This window comes from Erigeron canadensis, chromosome 8 (assembly GCF_010389155.1).
Source record: "Erigeron canadensis isolate Cc75 chromosome 8, C_canadensis_v1, whole genome shotgun sequence".
Lineage (NCBI taxonomy): Eukaryota > Viridiplantae > Streptophyta > Magnoliopsida > Asterales > Asteraceae > Erigeron > Erigeron canadensis.
In genome coordinates this window covers 37,293,360-37,313,850 of record NC_057768.1, presented here as the reverse complement: position 1 = coordinate 37,313,850, position 20,491 = coordinate 37,293,360, and the positions used below count along the sequence as shown (strand labels likewise).

General features: G+C 36.2%; 2 protein-coding genes and 1 pseudogene across 2 annotated transcripts; all 3 read right to left on the bottom strand.

Moving 5' to 3' along the window:
- Positions 1–1,947: 1,947 nt before the first annotated feature.
- LOC122580715 lies at positions 1,948–2,046 on the bottom strand (annotated as a pseudogene).
- A 12,737-nt stretch (positions 2,047–14,783) lies between these two features.
- On the bottom strand, positions 14,784–15,230 carry LOC122610759 (classical arabinogalactan protein 6-like). The gene has a single exon (XM_043783719.1). It carries the CDS (start codon positions 15,228–15,230, stop codon positions 14,784–14,786), a length of 447 nt encoding a protein of 148 aa, XP_043639654.1.
- A 1,001-nt stretch (positions 15,231–16,231) lies between these two features.
- LOC122578354 (alpha/beta hydrolase domain-containing protein 17B-like) lies at positions 16,232–20,491 on the bottom strand. Its single transcript, XM_043750301.1, has 5 exons — positions 19,965–20,491; positions 18,588–18,624; positions 18,049–18,285; positions 17,918–17,965; positions 16,232–16,776 (listed from the first exon to the last, which is right to left on the bottom strand). The coding sequence occupies exons 1-5, from the start codon at positions 20,264–20,266 to the stop codon at positions 16,309–16,311; spliced, it is 1,092 nt and encodes a 363-aa protein (XP_043606236.1). The 5' UTR covers positions 20,267–20,491; the 3' UTR covers positions 16,232–16,308.

Sequence of the window (20,491 nt, the reverse complement as noted above, 5' to 3'; positions counted from 1 at the left end):
CAAAATTCCGAATTTTATGGTTTTAATTCAAGTTCAGTTTATATCATTCAAAGGACGACTTTTGGAAGTTACCATTCATATTTTCTTATACCAAGAGCAGTTCCTAACATTCCCAAGACCCCAATTTCATCATCAAATCACAATTCCATGGAGATTAAAGCCTTAATTGAAGAATCAATGATGATATCAATGATGAAGATTTTAGGCTAATTCTCTTTTGATCATTCTCATGTGAACAATTATGTAAGCCAATTGTATTCAACTTTTCTTATGTTCATGTTGGATTAGATGTTTAATTTCTCATTAGTCTTTTAACATCTAATGTTGTTTGGATTGTTTGAATAATTACTAGTTTATAACCTTGAATGAATTCCATCTATCTTTTGATTTCAAATTCTTGTTAATCAATTATTATTGGAAGAATCTCTTATGAACTTGTAATCTTGTTAATGAATAGATAATTTAGTTGTGTCAATTCCCCGGTTTTCATTATCGTGAATCATCACAACTTAATTGATTAGTTCTTAGCATTCATTCAATCAAAGCTTATAACGAATCATGTCTATGTGATTTCCAACGAACATAAGTTAGGTTATACTTTTGAAAATATAATTTGAAGCATGAGAATGATCCCTTTTATTTAATTGAAGTTATTTTGTTAAGTTTATTATCAAGTTTAGTTTTTAATCAAACCAATCAATTAATCGATTTTGAGTTCATGTCTAGTTTAGTTAACTTTGTAAAGCTGTTTAACATTTTCCCTTGATTCCCTGTGGATACGATACTCGACTTACCCTAGCTAACTAGTGGTATTTAGTTTATATTTTTGATTGGTTCAACGACAACGATCAAATTTTGGCGCCGCTGCCGGGGAATCGGTGTGCAAAGTGTTAAAGTTACTTTCAATTTGTTAAAATTTTCAGAAAATACAAAAAGAATTAGCTTAGTTTTGTTAGTAGTTGTTTATTTTCTTTGCATTTTTGTATTTCCGAATTACGCTAGGTGTGTCATTTGTGTAGGTTACAGGTTGTTTATGCATACGAGGTATTCAAAGAAGAAATCACCTTTGTTGTTTGATCCGGAAATTGAGAAAACAGCTAGGAGAAACCGAGTACTTCACCGTGCAAACATGAGTAATCCCGGAAATATACCACCAATTATTCAACCAACCGGAACCCAACAAGAACCTAACCTTGAACAAAATGTCCAACCCCAAAACCAACCTCAACAACAACATCCACCCCGATCCGTGAGAAGCGGATTCACAACTCCTCACCGAACTGGAACACCAACCTTTGTTGGAGAAGGATCACGGTATACGGAGTCGATGTATGAAAGGGTTGATAATTGGAATGATGGGAGGTTTGATAATCATGATGATGGATATGATTGGAATGATGGAGATGATTATGACCAACCACAAAACATTCAATATCCTCAATATAACCAACCTCAATATGTCAACCAAGGACCAAGAATTCCTCATGGTCCACCACCACCCCGCCAAAACCATCATGGAAATCACCCAATTTACCATCCACATAACCGTGCCATGCCAAACATGAACTATCAACCTCCACCACAAGGAGTTGATAGTCATTTCCGACCCGCCATAGCCGTTAATGCTTCGCCTATAGTACCACCGGTATTAAGGGGTAGAGCTTTTGAAGTTAGACGTCAATGTTTGAGTATTTTACCAAGTTTCTATGGTAAAGCAACGGAGGAGACTTATTTGCATTTGTCGGAGTTTGAGGCTATTTGTGGTACCATTGGAGGTCAAGAATTTTCTCCGGATGAAGTTAAACTAGTCTTATTTCAGTTCACTTTGAAGGATAAAGCAAAGCAATGGTTTTTATCATTGCTATCGGGTAGTATCTTTACATGGGTTGAAATGCAACAACAATTCTTGGATGAGTATTACACGATGCAAAAGACTAGTGATGCAAGAACTTCAATAAGAACTTTTCAGCAACAATCGGGTGAAACATTTTATGAGGCCTTCAAGAGATTTAATGAGTTGTTGAGAACATGTCCTCACCATGGAATTGCTAAATGGGAGTTGATCACGGCTTTCTATGATGGTTTACTACCGGAAGAGAAAAGAGATGTGAATTCAATTAGCAATGGAACTTTCTTGACTAATTCTGAAGATGTTGATTGGGAATTCTTGGAGAAAATGAGCGTGAACTCGAAAAGACAAGCTCAATCAAATAGGAGAGCAAGGCATCCAATAGCTTCTTCATCGTCTACAAGTGATCAAGCCACCAAAGATCGACTTGAAGCTTTGGAACGGAGGTTTGCTAAGTTGGGGAAAGCTGAAAATCAGGGTGTTGCTCAAGTTTCTCAAGAATACCCGATTTGTGAAAGTTGTGATGAACTTGGACATACGGCTTTGCAATGTCCATTGATCCTGGAACAAATTGAAGAAGTGAATCAAGTGTATGGAGAAAAGAGACCATTTGACATGAACTCCAACACTTATCATCCAGGAATGAGAAACAATCCAAACCTTCGGTATGGAAATTCTTCAAATCAACTCAACCCGAACTTTCAAGGAAACAACCAAAATAGTGGAGCACCATTTCAACCATTCCAAGGCCGAAATTATAACCAAGGGAATTACCAAGGTGGCCAAAATCAAGGATTCAATCGAGGCTACCCAAGAAACTTTCAACAAGGTAATAACCAAGGTGGAGCATCGGGAAGCAATGAGGTGTCAACCGGGGAAATTATGGAGTACTTGAAGGAAATGGATCGAAAGAATGAGATTCGGGATAAAACAGTTGAATCTTTGCAAAAGCAAGTGGGTCAATTGGCGGAGGATGTGTCAGAATTAAGGAAGAATCCGGGAAAGCTACCAAGTGACACGAAGATCAATCCACAACATCAAAGTAGCGGTTCAAAGAATGTCAAGAATGTGGAGATAAACAATGTAAGTACTCTTCGTAATGGTAGGATTTATGATAATAAAGTTGAACCTCCATCATCACTTGTTGATGGTGTGGTGGAGGATGTTGATGATGACCAAGATAGTGAGCATGAACCGGAACTTATTCTACCAAAATTAAATAAGAAAGTGTCTTTTAAAGAGGTAGAAAATGATAGGTCTAATGTTAAATTTTCTGAAAAACAAGAAAAGGATATGGAGGGTAATACCATTCATTTTCCTTTGGCTTTAATTGATCCAAAACTTAGGCCTACACTTAGGAAAAGAGGTCCCCATGAGGAAGAAATGTGGGAAATTTTTAAACAAGTGAAAATCAATATACCTCTTATCGATATTATTAAACAAGTTCCGGCTTATGCTAAATATCTTAAAGAGTTGTGTACCAAAAAACGACACCATAAACTTCCAAATAAGATTGTTTTGAATGAGGAAGTTAGTGCCGTTGTGATGGGTATACTTCCACCTAAACTCCAAGATCCGGGAGCGCCTTTAATTACAATTCAAGTTGGTGATTTTAAAATGAACAAGGCACTTTTGGATATGGGAGCGGGTGTGAGTATCCTACCGGGTATGTTGTATGACCAATATGACTTTGGACCATTGGAAAAAGTCAACACCACCTTGGTGATGGCTGATTTGTCACAAAAACTTCCGAGAGGAATTGTCCAAGATGTCATAGTGAAGGTGGAAGACTTTTATTACCCCGTAGACTTTCTGGTACTTGATTTTGCACCAAGCGGTAATGTTAGGCAACCCAATGTCATCATGGGTAGGCCCTTTTTGGCCACCGCTATTGCATTAATCGATTGTAGAAGGGGTAAGGTTGAAATGACCTTTGACAACCGTAAGATTAGATTAAATGTTTTTGCTAGTGTTCCTAACCCCGTAGTTAGTGACGAATGCTTTATGGCGGACATCATGGATGAGTGCATTTCTCATGAAAGTGAGGAAGACACACGGGAGTCTTGTGCTTTGGTTGACAAGTTGATTGTGGAGCATAGTGAGACATTGAAGAAGGATGAGAAGGATTGGGAGATCATGGCATTTCAAGAAGGTAGACCACCATGGACTCATTTGGTTGAAAGTCTACCGGATCACATTGATACTCATCTCAAACCTTCCATTGAAAGTCCACCCCAAGTTGAATTGAAAGAGCTCCCATCTTATTTGAAGTATGCATTTTTGGGAGAAGAACAAACTTTGCCGGTGATAATTGCATCGAATTTGGAAGAAGTTCAAGAATGGGCTTTGCTAAAAGTGCTCAAGGAGTATAAGGCGGCTATTGGGTGGACAATTGCCGATTTGAAAGGCATTAGTCCATCAATTATGATGCATAAGATAATCACCGATTCTGAAGCAAAGCCTTCACGTGATGCTCAAAAAAGGTTGAATCCTCATATGCATGAAGTTGTGAAGAAGGAGGTGCTTAAGTGGTTGGATGTTGGAATTATTTACCCAATTTCAGACAGTACATGGGTAAGTCCAACACAAACGGTACCTAAGAAAGCTGGAATTCAAGTGGTTAAAGGAGATAGTGGTGAGCAAATTGCAACCCGACCCATCACCGGATGGAGGGTGTGCATTGATTATCGAAAGTTGAACACCGCTACTTCAAAAGATCATTTCCCATTGCCATTCATTGATCAAATCATCGAGAAACTTGCAGGTCAGAAGTTTTATTGCTTTCTAGATGGGTATTCGGGTTATAATCAGATTGCTATTCACCCCGATGACCAACACAAGACCACATTTACATGCCCTTATGGGACTTTTGCCTTTAGGCGAATGCCATTCGGGTTATGTAATGCTTCTGCCACCTTTCAAAGGTGCATGATGAGTATCTTTTCTGATATGGTCAGTGATTCTCTAGAAATATTCATGGATGATTTTTCAATTTTTGGCCAAACCTTTGACAATTGTCTTAATGAACTAACCAAAGTTTTAAAACGATGTGTTGAGACAAATTTGGTTTTAAGTTGGGAAAAGAGCCACTTCATGGTTCAAGAGGGGACGGTTTTGGGTCATGTAATTTCGAATAAAGGCATGGAAGTTGACCGGGCCAAAATCAAAGTGATTTCTACTTTACCCCCTCCAACCAATGTTAAAGGTGTCCGTTCTTTTCTTGGACATGCCGGGTTTTATAGAAGGTTCATCAAGGGTTTTAGTGTCATTACAAAACCATTGTGTAATTTGTTACTAAAAGATGTACCTTTTGTTTTTGATGAAGAGTGTTTAAAAGCTTTCGAAACCTTAAAAGAGAAATTGGTTAAAGCCCCCATTTTGCAATCACCTAATTGGTCCATGCCATTTGAAATTATGTGTGATGCAAATGACTTTGCAATCGGGGCTGTTTTGGGACAACGGGTGGACAAGAAACCCGTTGTAATTTATTATGCAAGCAAAACTTTATCGGATGCCCAACTGAATTATACAACTACCAAAAAAGAATTGCTTGCTGTTGTTTATGCACTTGACAAGTTTCGTTCTTACATTTGTGGTAGCAAGGTTATAGTTTACACAGATCATAGCGCGGTGAAGCATTTGATGGAAAAGAAGGATGCAAAACCAAGGCTAATTCGATGGGTGTTGCTACTACAAGAGTTTGATTTGAAAATTTGAGACAAGAAAGGAAGTGAGAACGTAGTGGCGGACCACTTGTCAAGAATTCAAGTCACGGATGGTGAATCAACCAAGGAAATCAATGAGACATTTCCGGATGAACATTTACTAACTGTTTCTATTGTTCCTTGGTATGCAAATTTTGTGAATTTCTTGTCTGCAGGTAAGATACCGGAACATTGGCCTAAGAGAAAAAAGCAATAATTCTTGGCACAAGCAAAGCAATACATTTGGGATGAGCCGGATTTGTTCAAAGTTGGCCCGGATCAATTGGTGAGGAGATGTATTCCAGAAGAAGAAATTCAGGAGGTTTTGACGCATGCACATTCATTTGCATGTGGAGGTCATTTCAGCGGCCAAAAGACAGGTTATAAGGTTTTGATGTGTGGTTTGTTTTGGCCTAGTATCTTTAAAGATTCCGCCGAATTTGTTAAGAAATGTGCTCGGTGTCAACAACTGGGTAGTATTACTAAAAGAAACGAAATGCCCATGCAACCAATTTTAGTTGTTAATATTTTTGATGTTTGGGGCATTGATTTTATGGGTCCTTTCCCTAATTCTTTTGGTAATTACTACATTTTAGTGGCCGTAGACTATGTTTCCAAATGGGTAGAAGCCATAGCCACTAGAACCAATGACCATACCGTTGTTTGTAAGTTTGTGCAAAGCAATATTTTCTCAAGATTTGGAATTCCTCGTGTCATTATAAGTGATGGGGGGTCTCATTTTAAAAATTTTCAGTTTGGCAAACTTCTCAAACGGTATGGCGTAAACCACCGAATTGCTACTCCTTACCACCCACAAACGAGTGGTCAAGTTGAGGTTTCCAGTAGGCAAATTAAAGAAATTTTGCAAAAGACGGTTAGGCCCGATAGAAAAGATTGGTCTACCAAACTCAATGATGCTTTATGGGCCTACCGTATCGCTTTCAAAACGCCTATTGGAACCACACCATATCGGTTGGTTTATGGAAAGGGTTGTCATCTTCCAATTGAGCTTGCACATAGGGCTTTGTAGGCCGTTAATATGGATTTTGAGAATGCAGGCAAAGAAAGAAAGTTGCAATTGTGCGAATTGGAAGAATTGAAAAACGAGGCATATGAATGCGCTTCCACTTACAAGGACAAGATGAAAGCGGTTCATGATGCTAAGTTGAAGAAAAAGGTGTTCGAAGTTGGCCAAAAGGTGTGGCTTTACAGTTAAAGACTCAAATTCTTTCTGGGAAAACTCAAAAGTAAGTGGATGGGTCCATATGTTATTACAAGAGTTGGAAAGTTTGGAGAAATTGAAATTGAGGATCCGAAAGATGGAGTAAAGCAAATGGTCAATGGACACCGTTTGAAGCCTTATTTGGATGCAACCGACATCAATGGAGCTACAAAAGAAATGGTGAACTTCATCTCCAGTCCACCATCATATGAGGTTGCATAAATCAAATCGAGGTAATGTCGGGCTGAGGACAATAAACTTAGCACTAAACGAGAGGCAACCCGTTAGTTGTTTAATTGTTTTAAAGCTTCAAATTCGGTATGTTTTCTTTTTCATAATTTTAGTTTCATTGTTTTGGTAATTTAGTTGCATATTCACACAAGTTAGACAATTCTCAGCACTTAGGCATGAGAATTAAGTTGGGGAAGGTCGAATTGGGTGAAAAATGTGAAAAAGTTTGCGTTTTTTTTCCGGATATCATTGTTAATCTCTAGTTAATGTGTACATTGGGGACAATGTACCTTTAAGTTGGAGAAGGGATACAATTGCAAGCTTTTGAATAAATGAATTTTTAAGTTTTTGTGGTGTTGTTTTATTAGAATTTTAAGTTTTTGATGAATAAAAGTTTTTGTGGTATAAATTTTAGTTAATTAAAGTTTTAATTTTGGTTAATATAAGTTTGGTTGAATTAATTATAGTTAAATTAGTTTTAGATAATATAAGTTTTCGTCAGTTAATTTAAGGTTTAGTTAAATTAGTTTTAGTTAAATTAGTATTTAGTTTGTAGTTAAAAAATTCGTGGGGACCGTACCTTACGGTCTAAAGGGCGTAGACTACGGTCTCTTGGAAGTGTGAATTAGAGTTCAAAGCCCAGCCCTCACTGTGCTACGGTCTTGTTACGGTAAAACGCACTTTTCCGTATAGGCGTAGTTTACGGTGGTGGGGATCGTAGCCTACGGTCTTCCGGAAAAAAAAAACGAATTTTAACACCCCCCCAAAAAAAAACCGGACTCCAATTTTCTTTTCACTCACTTCTCTTAATTCTTTCACCATTTTCTCAATATTTCCACCAAAACCCTAAAAATTCAAATCAACATATCTCTCTCAATTCTTAACCGATTCAAGCGAATTTATAGTCGAAATTGCATAGTTTTTCGAGGCCTGCAAAACCCAATAAACAATTTTTGTGAGTTCTGGTTCGTTTGTGATTTTTCAGTAGGTACAAAACACGATTTTTTTTTTTCTTTCAAAAATTTTGTGTTTTTGCTTTTATTTACTAACCAACATTAATGTTTGTTGTATGTGGTTAGTTTGTGAAATAGAACAGGCGGAAAACATGGGCAGAAAGAAGGGTGCTATTTCATCTTCAACTCAACCAAACAAAAGGAAGAAGCAAATGGTGCAAGAGGAAAGTGAAGAAGAAAGGTTACCTCAACATCAGGAGGACGTGGATATGGATTCGGGTGATGAATCTTCTGACCGACCTGATTGGATTGTAGGTATTTCTTTGCATACTTTACCTCGTGACTGGCAATCTATTTTGTATAAGGAAAAAATGGGTGAGGTTGAAAGTATAAGAAAACAACTACTTTGTGAAAGAAAAACAATTTTGGAAGATTTTGAAGGTTTTGGTTTAATTGAGTTGTTTGATCGAATGGGTTGGCACCAAGGATTGGTTTGGAATAACAATGAAGAGACTGAGGTGTATTTAGAGGGAATTCTTGATTGGATGGGTACTTTGGAAAGAGATCTTGGTGACAATCCCCCACAGACTATCAAATTAACAGGAAAAGTGAATAATAAAAAAGTGGTAATGTCGTTTGATACTTTAGATAAAATTGTTGAATTTGATAGTGGTTCGACCCTTGAGAGAAATGTTGATTATTTGTCTGATGATATTTTAACGGGGGCTGCTAAGGGTGATGATTGGTTACATATGCTCTCTACTACTTTCGATTTTAATCAAGAGGTACTTGGCAATGTTAAGTTAGAGCGTCGTTGTTTGAAACCGCTTCCCCGTTTAATCATGTCTGTTCTCAATTAGAAAATTTGTCCCAGAACTAGTGATAGGTTAAATATGAGGCATAATGAAGTTTGGATATTGTATGCTTTGGTAACCGGGAATTTGGCTTTATCACTTAGGCAAATTATTATGATGAATATATGGGATGCCCGAAATAAAAAGAACAAGACAGTTATACCCCATCCGAGACTAATCACCAGCCTTATTAGACAGCATAAGGCCATACCAAAAAAGGAGACCCGAATAATACATGTAGCTCAGATTGAGCTTAATATAGCTCGTTTTAAAATGGGAAATAAGTGGACATTTGAGGATGTTCCTCAAGCTAGGATTCTTAGAGGGTTTAATGGTGATGGATATTTGGTTGCTCATAAGGCGGGGTTTACTAGAGAGGAGGCATTGGCTGCTGCAGAGAATAGGGTTAGGCCAGAAGTGAATGTGAGATTGCCAAGGATGGATGACAATGTTATTGGTTCAGGGGTACAAAGAGAAATACCGGTTAGGATTGAGAGGCCCCAGTTGTATGCACAGTGGTCACCATTTGAGCAACACATGTGGGATTTGGCTGCTCAACAGGCTGAAGAAGCAAGAGTTAGGCGACAAGAGCAGATAGAGTATGAGCGGGCAATGGCATATGCTCATGAGTTGGAGATCAGAAGAAGATTCCAATATACTAAAGCCGTTCGTCATCACGAGGATCACACTGCAGGACTTCCTTTTATTGAGACTCCTCCAGTTTATAACTTTCAGACCATAGGAGATTATGAGGAGGAGAAACATCCAGCTTATCCTCAGAGCCACGATTCTGAGTGGTTACCACAGCAGTCTTGTGTAGGTCGGATGGAGATTGGTCCGAGTGATCCCCCAACATCATCTTTTGCAGCTTCTTCTTGTACGGATGCTCATGATTCATTTGATGGTCAGTCTTTGTATCGGAGTTTGATGGAGTCCATCTTTGGACCACCTCAGGGTCCACGCCAGTGATTGGTACCTTCTATCCATTTTTCTTTTTCTCTTGTGTGACTATGTGTTTGTCTGTGTTTGTTTTATATTTTTGCAGTTTCAATTCGTAGGTAGATTTAATTTCTAGTTAATTTCATTTATATTTCTAGTTAGATGTTGATTGATTTTCTTATAACATGGAATTGAATCAAAGAGACAAAATGTTCGAGTTATATTGGCTATACATGTTTGTAAAATGAGATTTTCTTGTGATTGGATGAGTACATGTAAGTGGGGCTAGGTAGTGTAGGCTAGATTGCATGACATGATTGACTTATGAGCGTCTTGATAGAGTTGTTAGCAAATAAAAATATAGAAATGTGCAAATAAAGGTAATATGCCAATTGTGAGTCATAATGCATGTATCACACTTAGATATCCGTTATATCCTTCAATTTCATGAGAGAAAAACGCCTCGTTGACGATTGATTTAGATTGTTAGCGTAGCATTATTTCTCGTGATCATCATATTGTGTGAACCATTATTGTACACTAGGTTAGAACTAGTGCACTTACCGTGTCGAGACCTCTAGCTTGGATTATGTGCTTAAAATCACAAAACAATCATACAATTCAATTCATATGTCACCTCACTTCGTCATGAAATCCGTTAATAGTTCAAAGTTGTGTTATTTATGATTATGAATCGAAAGAAAGAACAAAATCAATATCAAATTGCAATATCCGGTTAAAAAAAGTCAAAGTATATGGTCATAAGTGAAATTCAAGTCAATTATCCATGTAAGTTGATCAAAAAGAACCAAAATGAAATGCTCCCAAAATCATTCTAGTAAATCACCCAAATGAGAATCGTTACCGTATTTCATTCCATATTCCCATTAATCTTGTATGAATACCGAAGTGATAGTTTGAGTTATGAGGTCTTGATTCGATTTGTGTACTAGCCTATGATTTTTAGAGTGCAATAATGGGTTGTGAGCTTTATATATATTTATATTAGCACATCTTTTGCTAATTCACCCAAAATATGAACCGAGGGGGGTGCACATTGTGAGAGTGTGATGCATGTATTTTGACAAACTTGAGGTTTATTAGGTTTAATTGCACATTTATATATTTCTATTTGCTAGTCGTAAATCTTTTGATAGTGTAAGTCTCATGAGTTGGTTATATCATGTGATTTGGTTTGCATTGCTTAGTTTCGCCCAAGTGTACTTTGAAGATTGCTTGAAGGTTGAGTTTTACAAGTATGTATAATTGATATAATTCTTATATGGTGTTTCTTTGGCGATATGAAGTATTATGACATTGTAAATTAACTTGTCACACGATGAATGATTTTTTCGGGACGAAAAAGAGGTAAGTTGGGGAATGTGATAAGTGTTTGAATTGTGTGTTCTTAAGATGTGAAATTGATAGGTTTTATGCATGTTAATAGAAGAATAGGGGTACGTTTACGTTTGCTAGTGATTTCAGGTCATAGGTTGCATTTACGGGTTAATTGGATTGAAAACGAAATAAAAAAAATGATCAAAAACAAAAGTGGCAAATCTAGAATGGTGTATATTACGCCAATAGTTGGCGTATATTATGGTCTCATGGATAATGGTGCTTTAGCGTAAATAGATAGTAGCACAGTAGCAAATTCAAGAATTGAAGAATGCAGCAGGGCGTAGACTACGCCCCATTTTGGCATACATTACGGTCTTCAGAAATACAAAGGGCGTAAGCTACGCCAGGTGACACCGTAAGCTACGCCAGTTGCTGAACCAAAATTCCGAATTTTATGGTTTTAATTCAAGTTCAGTTTATATCATTCAAAGGACGACTTTTGGAAGTTACCATTCATATTTTCTTATACCAAGAGCAGTTCCTAACATTCCCAAGACCCCAATTTCATCATCAAATCACAATTCCATGGAGATTAAAGCCTTAATTGAAGAATCAATGATGATATCAATGATGAAGATTTTAGGCTAATTCTCTTTTGATCATTCTCATGTGAACAATTATGTAAGCCAATTGTATTCAACTTTTCTTATGTTCATGTTGGATTAGATGTTTAATTTCTCATTAGTCTTTTAACATCTAATGTTGTTTGGATTGTTTGAATAATTACTAGTTTATAACCTTGAATGAATTCCATCTATCTTTTGATTTCAAATTCTTGTTAATCAATTATTATTGGAAGAATCTCTTATGAACTTGTAATCTTGTTAATGAATAGATAATTTAGTTGTGTCAATTCCCCGGTTTCATTATCGTGAATCATCACAACTTAATTGATTAGTTCTTAGCATTCATTCAATCAAAGCTTATAACGAATCATGTCTATGTGATTTCCAACGAACATAAGTTAGGTTATACTTTTGAAAATATAATTTGAAGCATGAGAATGATCCCTTTTATTTAATTGAAGTTATTTTGTTAAGTTTATTATCAAGTTTAGTTTTTAATCAAACCAATCAATTAATCGATTTTGAGTTCATGTCTAGTTTAATTAACTTTGTAAAACTGTTTAACACTTTCCCTTGATTCCCTGTGGATACGATACTCGACTTACCCTAGCTAATTAGTGGTATTTAGTTTATATTTTTGATCGGTTCAACGACAACGATCACATAGACTCAAGAGAAGTTGTAAGTCTTACATAATGGAATTTCGATATGCTAGATACGTTTTAATCTATATACTCACTTCACCTAGTCGTAATTGAAAAACCATTTCTTGTTTGGAAGAATTGATGTTTTTCCATTCTTGTTTTTTTTTTTAACGTCTAGTTAGTTGTTGGTGGTTCTAATCTTAAGAACTGCAACCAATTACGCTTGTGCCAACCCAAGATTCAAACCCTTGATCCATCAGTAGAGTTGGGCAAAAGATCGGAACCGGTTCGAAACCGGAACCGGTTCCAGTCAAAGTGACGAAGACCCGGTTCTTCAAGAACCGACACCAGTTCGGAACCGATTCTTGGTCAAAGTTTGACCGCATTTTTCCCGTTTTTTTTCCATGAATCGGTTTGAAACCGGAATATTGGATCCGAAAATGGAACCGGTTCCTATCGCTTCCAGTTCCTAGATAATCCGAACCGGTTTTTTTGAAATCGGTTTTTTTTGCCCATGTCTAGATCCATGTACATGAGGGACATTTATAGTCAACACCGGACCACCAACCCTTTCCATAGAGGTGTTGGCCCATTTTGTTTGAACAAAATAACTTGTGTAAGTATCGAATATGTCACATTATAATTTATTTCAGTCTATGCTAAATTTATTTTGTTAGAAATTCTTTAGGGGTGTTTGGTAGGATGGAATCATAAAGAAGGGAAATGTAATAGAGAATGAAAATAATGAAAAAGACAATGAATACATGGAAAGAGAATATATTCAGTTGTTTGGTAGTAAGGGTGGACGGAGTGGGTAGGGGAGGGGACCGGTACCGGTACCGGTTGGCACACTGCGCCGACCCTCCCGTACCGGTGGGGTGGGGAGCGATTTGGGCACAGTGGTGCCGGTAGCCATGCCTCTTATTCGACCGTTGGGATTAATAAAAAAAAAAAAAAAACGTGGCACCCACATCTAACGTCTTTTCCTTCTCTCCTTTTCTTCTTTTATTTCTCCTTTTCTTCTTTTATTTCTCCTTCACTTTCTCAGAACCTCTATTTTTTTTTTATTTCCTTTCAAACAATACAAAACACACACATACATATATCATATATACACGTATAATTTATCAAACAACAATCATGAACCCTTTTTTCAACAATCCTATATTTCCGGAACACGGCCCACCACCCCCAAATATGCCATCGGACTCGAGTTCATCCGACGAGACGGAACGGTATAAAATGTTTTAGTTTCAAAAATAAATAGAAATGAAATTAAATAGAAAAGGGTGGGGAGGGGTGGCGAGGTGCTCCTAGCATTAGGGGAGGGGAGGGGAGGAGAAGAAAAATCGGGAAGGGGAGGGGAGGAGTGGACAAGCTCTCACCCCACCCTAACAGAGAATGAACATAAGAGAAATAAAAAAATTAAACAAAATTAATTAAAAAAATATACATAACTTAATAATTTTATACTTTAAGAAATATATATGAATAATAAAAAAACTCCATAAAAAAAGGTTAAAAAAAAATAAAAACCATTTTCATTCTCACTAATTTATAGAGAATGGAAACTATTCTCACTCCTCTCTTTCTCTTTTCATTCACTAGTGCAACCAAACTAGAGAAATAATTCTCATTTTTTTTCTCTTCTTTCCATTTCATTCTACCAAACACCCCCTTAACATATACCACAAGGGTCTAGAGATCATTCACTATTTATATTGTTTATATGTTCCTCATGTTGGGTATCGGAAGGACTTGGGTATGAATTGAGCATTACAGGGGTGATTGTAAATTGCTATTAGTGTATCCACTTATATATATTTGACTCATGATATACACTCTAATAATCAACGACCTTAACCAAGAATTTGTATAGTTGATCATTATCTCCTTTTGTATATAGATGATCAAAATCTCTTTAATTTAGATGATCATTATCTGCTTTTGTATATAGATGATCATAATCTCTTTAATTTAATATACTAAGGTAATTTGGACTACGTTGGGCACCGTTTCATATCATATTGATCCAGAATAGTTACATCTTAATATGCCTATATATATTAGTTACATATAAATATATCAATTTCTGAATAGCGTATTCTTTGTAAAAAGTTTATAATGACAAGCCGTGAAGAACACAACACATGATAGAAAAAAGGACAATACGAAATATTGGAAAGAGCTCACCAGCAATTGGCATTTTTTTTTGTGTGTGTGATGTTAACAGATACAGGGGGCCCTCAGTACATCGTCAACATATAAGAACAATGAATGGCAAAATCAAAATCCCAAAAAAAAAAACACATATTCCAAAACCTATATATGCGTTTTCCTTTATGCATGCATGTTAACCTTCGAATTCAATTCTTTTGGTTCCATCAATCAAATCTCAATCTCATTTCATTACTTAGAATCTAGAAAAAGAAATAACTAGCAATTGCCATTGCACCTGTCGCCGCTGAGCACTTCAAGCTGGCTCCTGACGATGGTGCATCAGCTGGCGCTGCATCAGATGCTGGTCCATCTGATGTAGTGCTGGAATCCTTTGATGGAGCTGGTGGGGATGATGCCTTGTCTGAGTCAGACGGGGAGGATGCATCTGAAGGCTTAGGTGAAGAGACCGGTGTTTTCTTATTTTTTGGTGGAGGTGCGGCTTTTGGTGAACCTTTTGGAGCGGCTTTGGGTGCAGCCTTTGGTGCGGCTTTTGGAGCAGCTTTGGGTGCAGCGTTCGGGGCATGGCCAGATTTGGGTGCTTCGGCCCCTGATGGGGAAGAAGCAGGGGATTTAGCAGCATTCGCGGCCGAGACAAACCCAATGAGGGCAATAGATATGAGAGCAAGAACAATTAATTGGCGTGCCATGTTGTTTTTTATTACAAAAATATGAGAAGTTTCACAAGTTGGTCTTATTTGTTGATTCAAAAGAAATGCAGTAGTTTAAAAACTGCTTATTTCCTTCCAAGAATGATGATTTGGAATGGATTGTATAGAGTAGTTTATATAGCTAATAATAGAACCGGAGATGGTGGAGATTAGTGGCGAACCTACACTTTCTATCACTAACAGAAAACAATCCGCATAATATATGAGGGTTAGATAAATAATAGCCACAAACTTAGGCCTAATAAGTGTTTTCAGTTTGATCACATCTTTAGTTTGACCCATTATTGTTTTATTACTCGTATTATTGTTACACCCTCCATCTATGTATGAATAGTACGTTATTTGTGTTAATCTCGTCGTTATGTATAGGTCAATAAGAATCTAAAAGTTCAATTAAGAGATTCTTTAAGCTCATAGCTTATCAACTTAGCTTACTTTTAAACAAGAATAAACTCTTATCCTATCAAAGAGTAATATGGTAACATATCATTCGAAAATTATAATTAGAATACCACTTTTGGCAACATGTATGACTAAATTATAAATGACTAAATCTTTTAAACCTATTTTACAAAGTTTGTTTTTGAAATGTCTTTGGGCCTAATATATAATCCTGTAGCGTATAAGTTATGACACAACTTTCTGGACCAATTAGGCCTGGTATCAATATGGATTCGACCTTTAAAACCCGGGTTAGGGCCAGGCTAAAGTCAAATGTATGGGCCCAATTAGGCTTATAAGTTACTGTATATTCTTTTTTGCATTAGATTTACATTTACAATAATATAGCATTATAATTATTGTAATATCGAACAATAAAGTAAGTCTTCACAAAGTTTTTTAACAAATAATGATCCAAATTTAATGTATACCATCACAACCTTTCTCATTTCATGTAACATTGAACGTAGCAGTTTAAAGAGGAAATGAAAGAAAAAAAAATTAAAAGAAGAGAGGATATTAGAAAGATAAGGAACGTATGCCAAACAATATCAAAACATGCATAGATACCACATTTTTTTTAGTTATAATAAGTGACATCAAATGAAGAAAAGAACTACCCAGTTCGTAATCTATCCAACCGATCGACGCTCTTTCTACCTCTATCTAGTTGTTGAAGATCAACACTTTTCCTTGACTTCTCAATCACGTCAACGCTTCGTCTTGACCTCTCCATTTGATCAAATGACATCCTCATCTTTTCTAGCTTTTCAACTTTCGTCTTTTCCATACTTTTCCTTGGTTTCTCTCTTTTATCCGTGCTTTTTCTTGATGCCTCAAACACGTCTGTGCTCCTCCTTGGCGGTTCAAAGTGGAGGTCGGTGCTCCTCCTTGAACTGCTATGCCTGTGTGAAGGTGATTTCTCGACTGTTGATACAAACTTCTTTAGATGCCTAATGTATTCCGGATAAAGCTCTAAATCACAATGGTTTCCACCTTTGATCCAAAGTGGTTCGTATTTCTCTTTGCAGAGTTCCCATAGCTGCTTCCCATGACAGAAATCAACCACCTCATCTGCAGTGCCCTACACAATAATATAAGTTTAGATCTTTTTCAGTGATAAACTTGTTATTTGCATGAGGGGAACAAATTGTCGACCAATTTATCTGTTTATGCTTACTGAAGATCGAGTATCGTATCACTCATCATTTTTAAGGGTCCCAAATCTCTCCTTTTATAAGATAGATAGGACCCATAATCCATGATCACATCTATGTTTCCACTTTCTACTCACAGTCTCACAGCATATATAAGAATTTACCGATATCCAGAAAAGACTCGTTGAAACTTTAACCCCTTTACGTTGTACTTAAAATGGGTCAATCGGATATAGCTAACCAAGCGAGGCAAAAATCACTCAAAGCTCATTCCCAAGAGTTCATGACCTAATAAATTGCTTAATTCACTAACATTGGATGCTTGTTTAGTAGTACTGTAATAGTTTTGTAATAATATTTAGCTAGTAGCAAATTCATAAAACAAAAAAAAAACCGGATTGGTGACAGATTACTGGATTAGACATAAGAAATCTCATTTAATTTGATATAAAGCTCATTTTTAACTTATGACTTACTCACCTAACTTGACACCTAGATAGCATTAAGTCTCTGTTGAGAATCTTTTTAATTTACTAATCATTATAGAGAGGAAGGTGGCAATCATTTAGGAATTAGTTGAGATATTAAATCAGGCCATAACATGATAAGCAAAACATGGAGGAGGTAGGGGCCATCAACTACAAGACTCCAAAGACCAAATAATGGTAGTCAGATGGTGCTTAATATGATATAAAGCAGAAACAATCATAAGCCATCAAAATAGATAGGGATTTGTCATTAGAGATGGGTCCATTTAGGTGACTCTGCCATTTTTCAATGTTATATTTGCTTTCATTAAATTAAAAATTACAAGTGACGAATAATCAAGCACGCTCAATTTTATTAACATGATGTTAGAAACAACCAAAGGTCCTTTGGCATAGCAGTATTTATAGGTGAAAAAGGCTGGCAGGTTCGTGTCCATTTGGGTCAAATATCTAAATGATTGGTTGGTGTGTGAACCTTGACTTCAAAGAAAACATGGGTATTCCAATATGGTCATGGTTTTATTTTTAGTTTTAACAAAAATATAGCCATATTATTGTCGTGTAGAATTTGCAGACTTACATGAATGATAAGCACTGGACACTCGACGAGTGGAATTTTATCAACATTCTGCACAACAAGAAACAACAAAAAGATTAATTCAACATTAGAAGGAAAAGGGGGGAATATCTAACAGAACCATGTAATAATACCTTGTAAATATCAAACCAGTATGAGCGTTTAACAGCATACATAACCCTTAATCCTGAGAGTATAGGACTATGAAGTACAACAGCTCTTAAACGAGGAAGACGGATTGCTAGATCCAAAGTGGGGCCACTTCCAACAGATTGGCCATATAGAATGATATCTTCTTGCTTAGTTCCATAACTCTCCTCAAGACATTTATAAACTGCTTCGATATCTGCATATGTGTTATTCTCACTTGGCTGCACCACATGAAAGATCTGAGCTTGCAGATAACAAACTACTAAAGGGGTGCTTGGAGCCTTAGATGTATGTTTACGGATTGAAACAGACTTCTGACTGTTAGTTAGTTAAAGCAAAGTTCATTTTGTAGCTACCTAAACAAGCAGTCTTTGTCACTTGTGGCAAGCTCATAACAGCTTCTCCGAATCTATTTAGTACTTTTAGCATATGTGAGCAATCTAAATACATTAACTTTACTTTAGCTAATCAGACATCCAAGCACTCCCTAAATCAGTTAAAAGTATTTTAGCTAATGGCTCACCTTTCCTGAGGATTGTCCATACCCAGAGTAGTCGTACCTGCAAAAATTTTACATTATTTTTACTTGTCAACTTATTGAAGGTCAAATAGTGGCGAAATTTCAACGATTACTTAATTAAAAGTTAAGTTTTAAATCAGCAAAGACTGTTATGAAGTTTATTGATAAGAGGACAACAAGGTCTTTTATTTTTAATCAAGGGGTCACCATTCATCATTGTAGGAAAAATCTAAAAGAATGGTGACAAATCAATAATAAGGTGAGGCTAAGCTGCTTTTTGTTGCAAAAAGAAATTATAACCTTGCCTAGCTAAATACTAATGAAATATACAAATCTATTACCGCCAGAGTCCAGCAAATAGGCACATATATATGTTACCCGAATCTCATATTCTTATAAACACTTGTGATAATTCGATTTTTTCAAATGTATACAAATGCATCGAATATACTAAATAGAAATTATTATCTCTTTAATTTTAAATTAATTTCTTCAACATAATTAATACACAGGTAAACAGATTAGGATTTCTCAGCTCAGGAAATTACTCGGAAAAAGGCGAGCCATGAACAAAATTGATATTTTTCTTCATTAGTCCAGTGATACATGCCTAATTTATTGGCATAAAAACATGTATAATCCATACAATTCATGAGATAGAGATTTCACAATTTTCTTTTCTTATTTTCAGATTAAAATCCTCTCCAAAGTTCAAAACTAACATGGCGGGTCATGTTAAACTTATTGGAGAGAAGAATAATCATGAATAAAGTAAAAAGAGCCCCATGTACTTTTGCTCTCGCAAAAATCCCAAAATGACCCATCTTGTTTGAATTGCATCCCAGGTTCATAATCTCAATTTTCTTAACATGTCTTCATCCAGTTGTCAAGCATAATATTATCATTTGTTTTTATTTTTATTTTTTTGATGTTTTAGTTAGGCATTCTAATTAAACACCCTATATATCATTCTTCATTAGTCAAAAGGGCCTCGGTTGAAAAGCTCATAAAGACAATTGACATATAAGCAACACATTTTATTTTATTTTATTACGAGTACTAGCCGATAATCAATCAGCAAGTTCAAAAAGTAAAAGGGAAATAAAGACTACTAAACATCACGTTGTACGTGGCTATATCAAATAAGTTATCACATTACATACTCTGATTCAAAGTATAACATCTTATTATGGATATTATAATTCTTATTAAACCATTGCCTCGGCCTCTGTTTATCATTTTTAAAAAAAATAAATAAAGAAATTAAAAAGAAACCTAGCAAACGTACAAATTAATCACAAAATTAGTCAAGAAAAAAAAAGTGAAAAAAGAGAGTAATTGATGGATAAAACAGTAGTAATTGGATAATTCAATACATACCCGATGAGATTAACCCTGAGACGAATACTGAGTTCGATAAAGAGCTCATACATCTGACCAAGATCCGCTGCATTACCATGCGAGTATAAAACAGTCGATGTTGCCATCGGATGTCTTACATATACACCTGCGATCTCTGATCCTCTACGCGTTGTCAGTTTCAATACTTCCACGTTTTCTCTGTGAGGATACGGACTCAGCAACAGTAAACCGGTGAGCTCATCTTTTACAAGCTTATATGATGGCGGGTTTGGCGGGAAGAATGCAAATTTTGCAACCATTGATGATGTCATCCCGCCCATATCTAGCTAGTTCTCACTCACATACACGGGTATTTATATATATATATATATATATTTTGTTTTTCAAGAAGATGGGAGTACTATATATTATTTAAGTAGAGTACTGGCTGGCAGAATAGTGTGTGTGTGATCCCCAGAAAACATAGGAGAAAGGGGTTTGGTGATTTTAATTAATATAGGAGTAGTACGTTATTTATTTCTTATTTTTAATTTACATGAATATGA

Excerpts from the sequence above, each read along its gene's own strand:
- LOC122610759 (XM_043783719.1), bottom strand. The coding sequence starts at position 15,230 with ATGGCACGCCAATTAATTGTTCTTGCTCTCATATCTATTGCCCTCATT.
- LOC122578354 (XM_043750301.1), bottom strand. The coding sequence starts at position 20,266 with ATGGGCGGGATGACATCATCAATGGTTGCAAAATTTGCATTCTTCCCG. Across the intron at positions 18,286-18,587 it reads ATGGACAATCCTCAGGAAAG|CCAAGTGAGAATAACACATA; the intron begins GTGAGCCATTAG and ends CATGTGGTGCAG. Across the intron at positions 16,777-17,917 it reads GTCCAGTGCTTATCATTCAT|GGCACTGCAGATGAGGTGGT; the intron begins GTAAGTCTGCAA and ends ATTATTGTGTAG.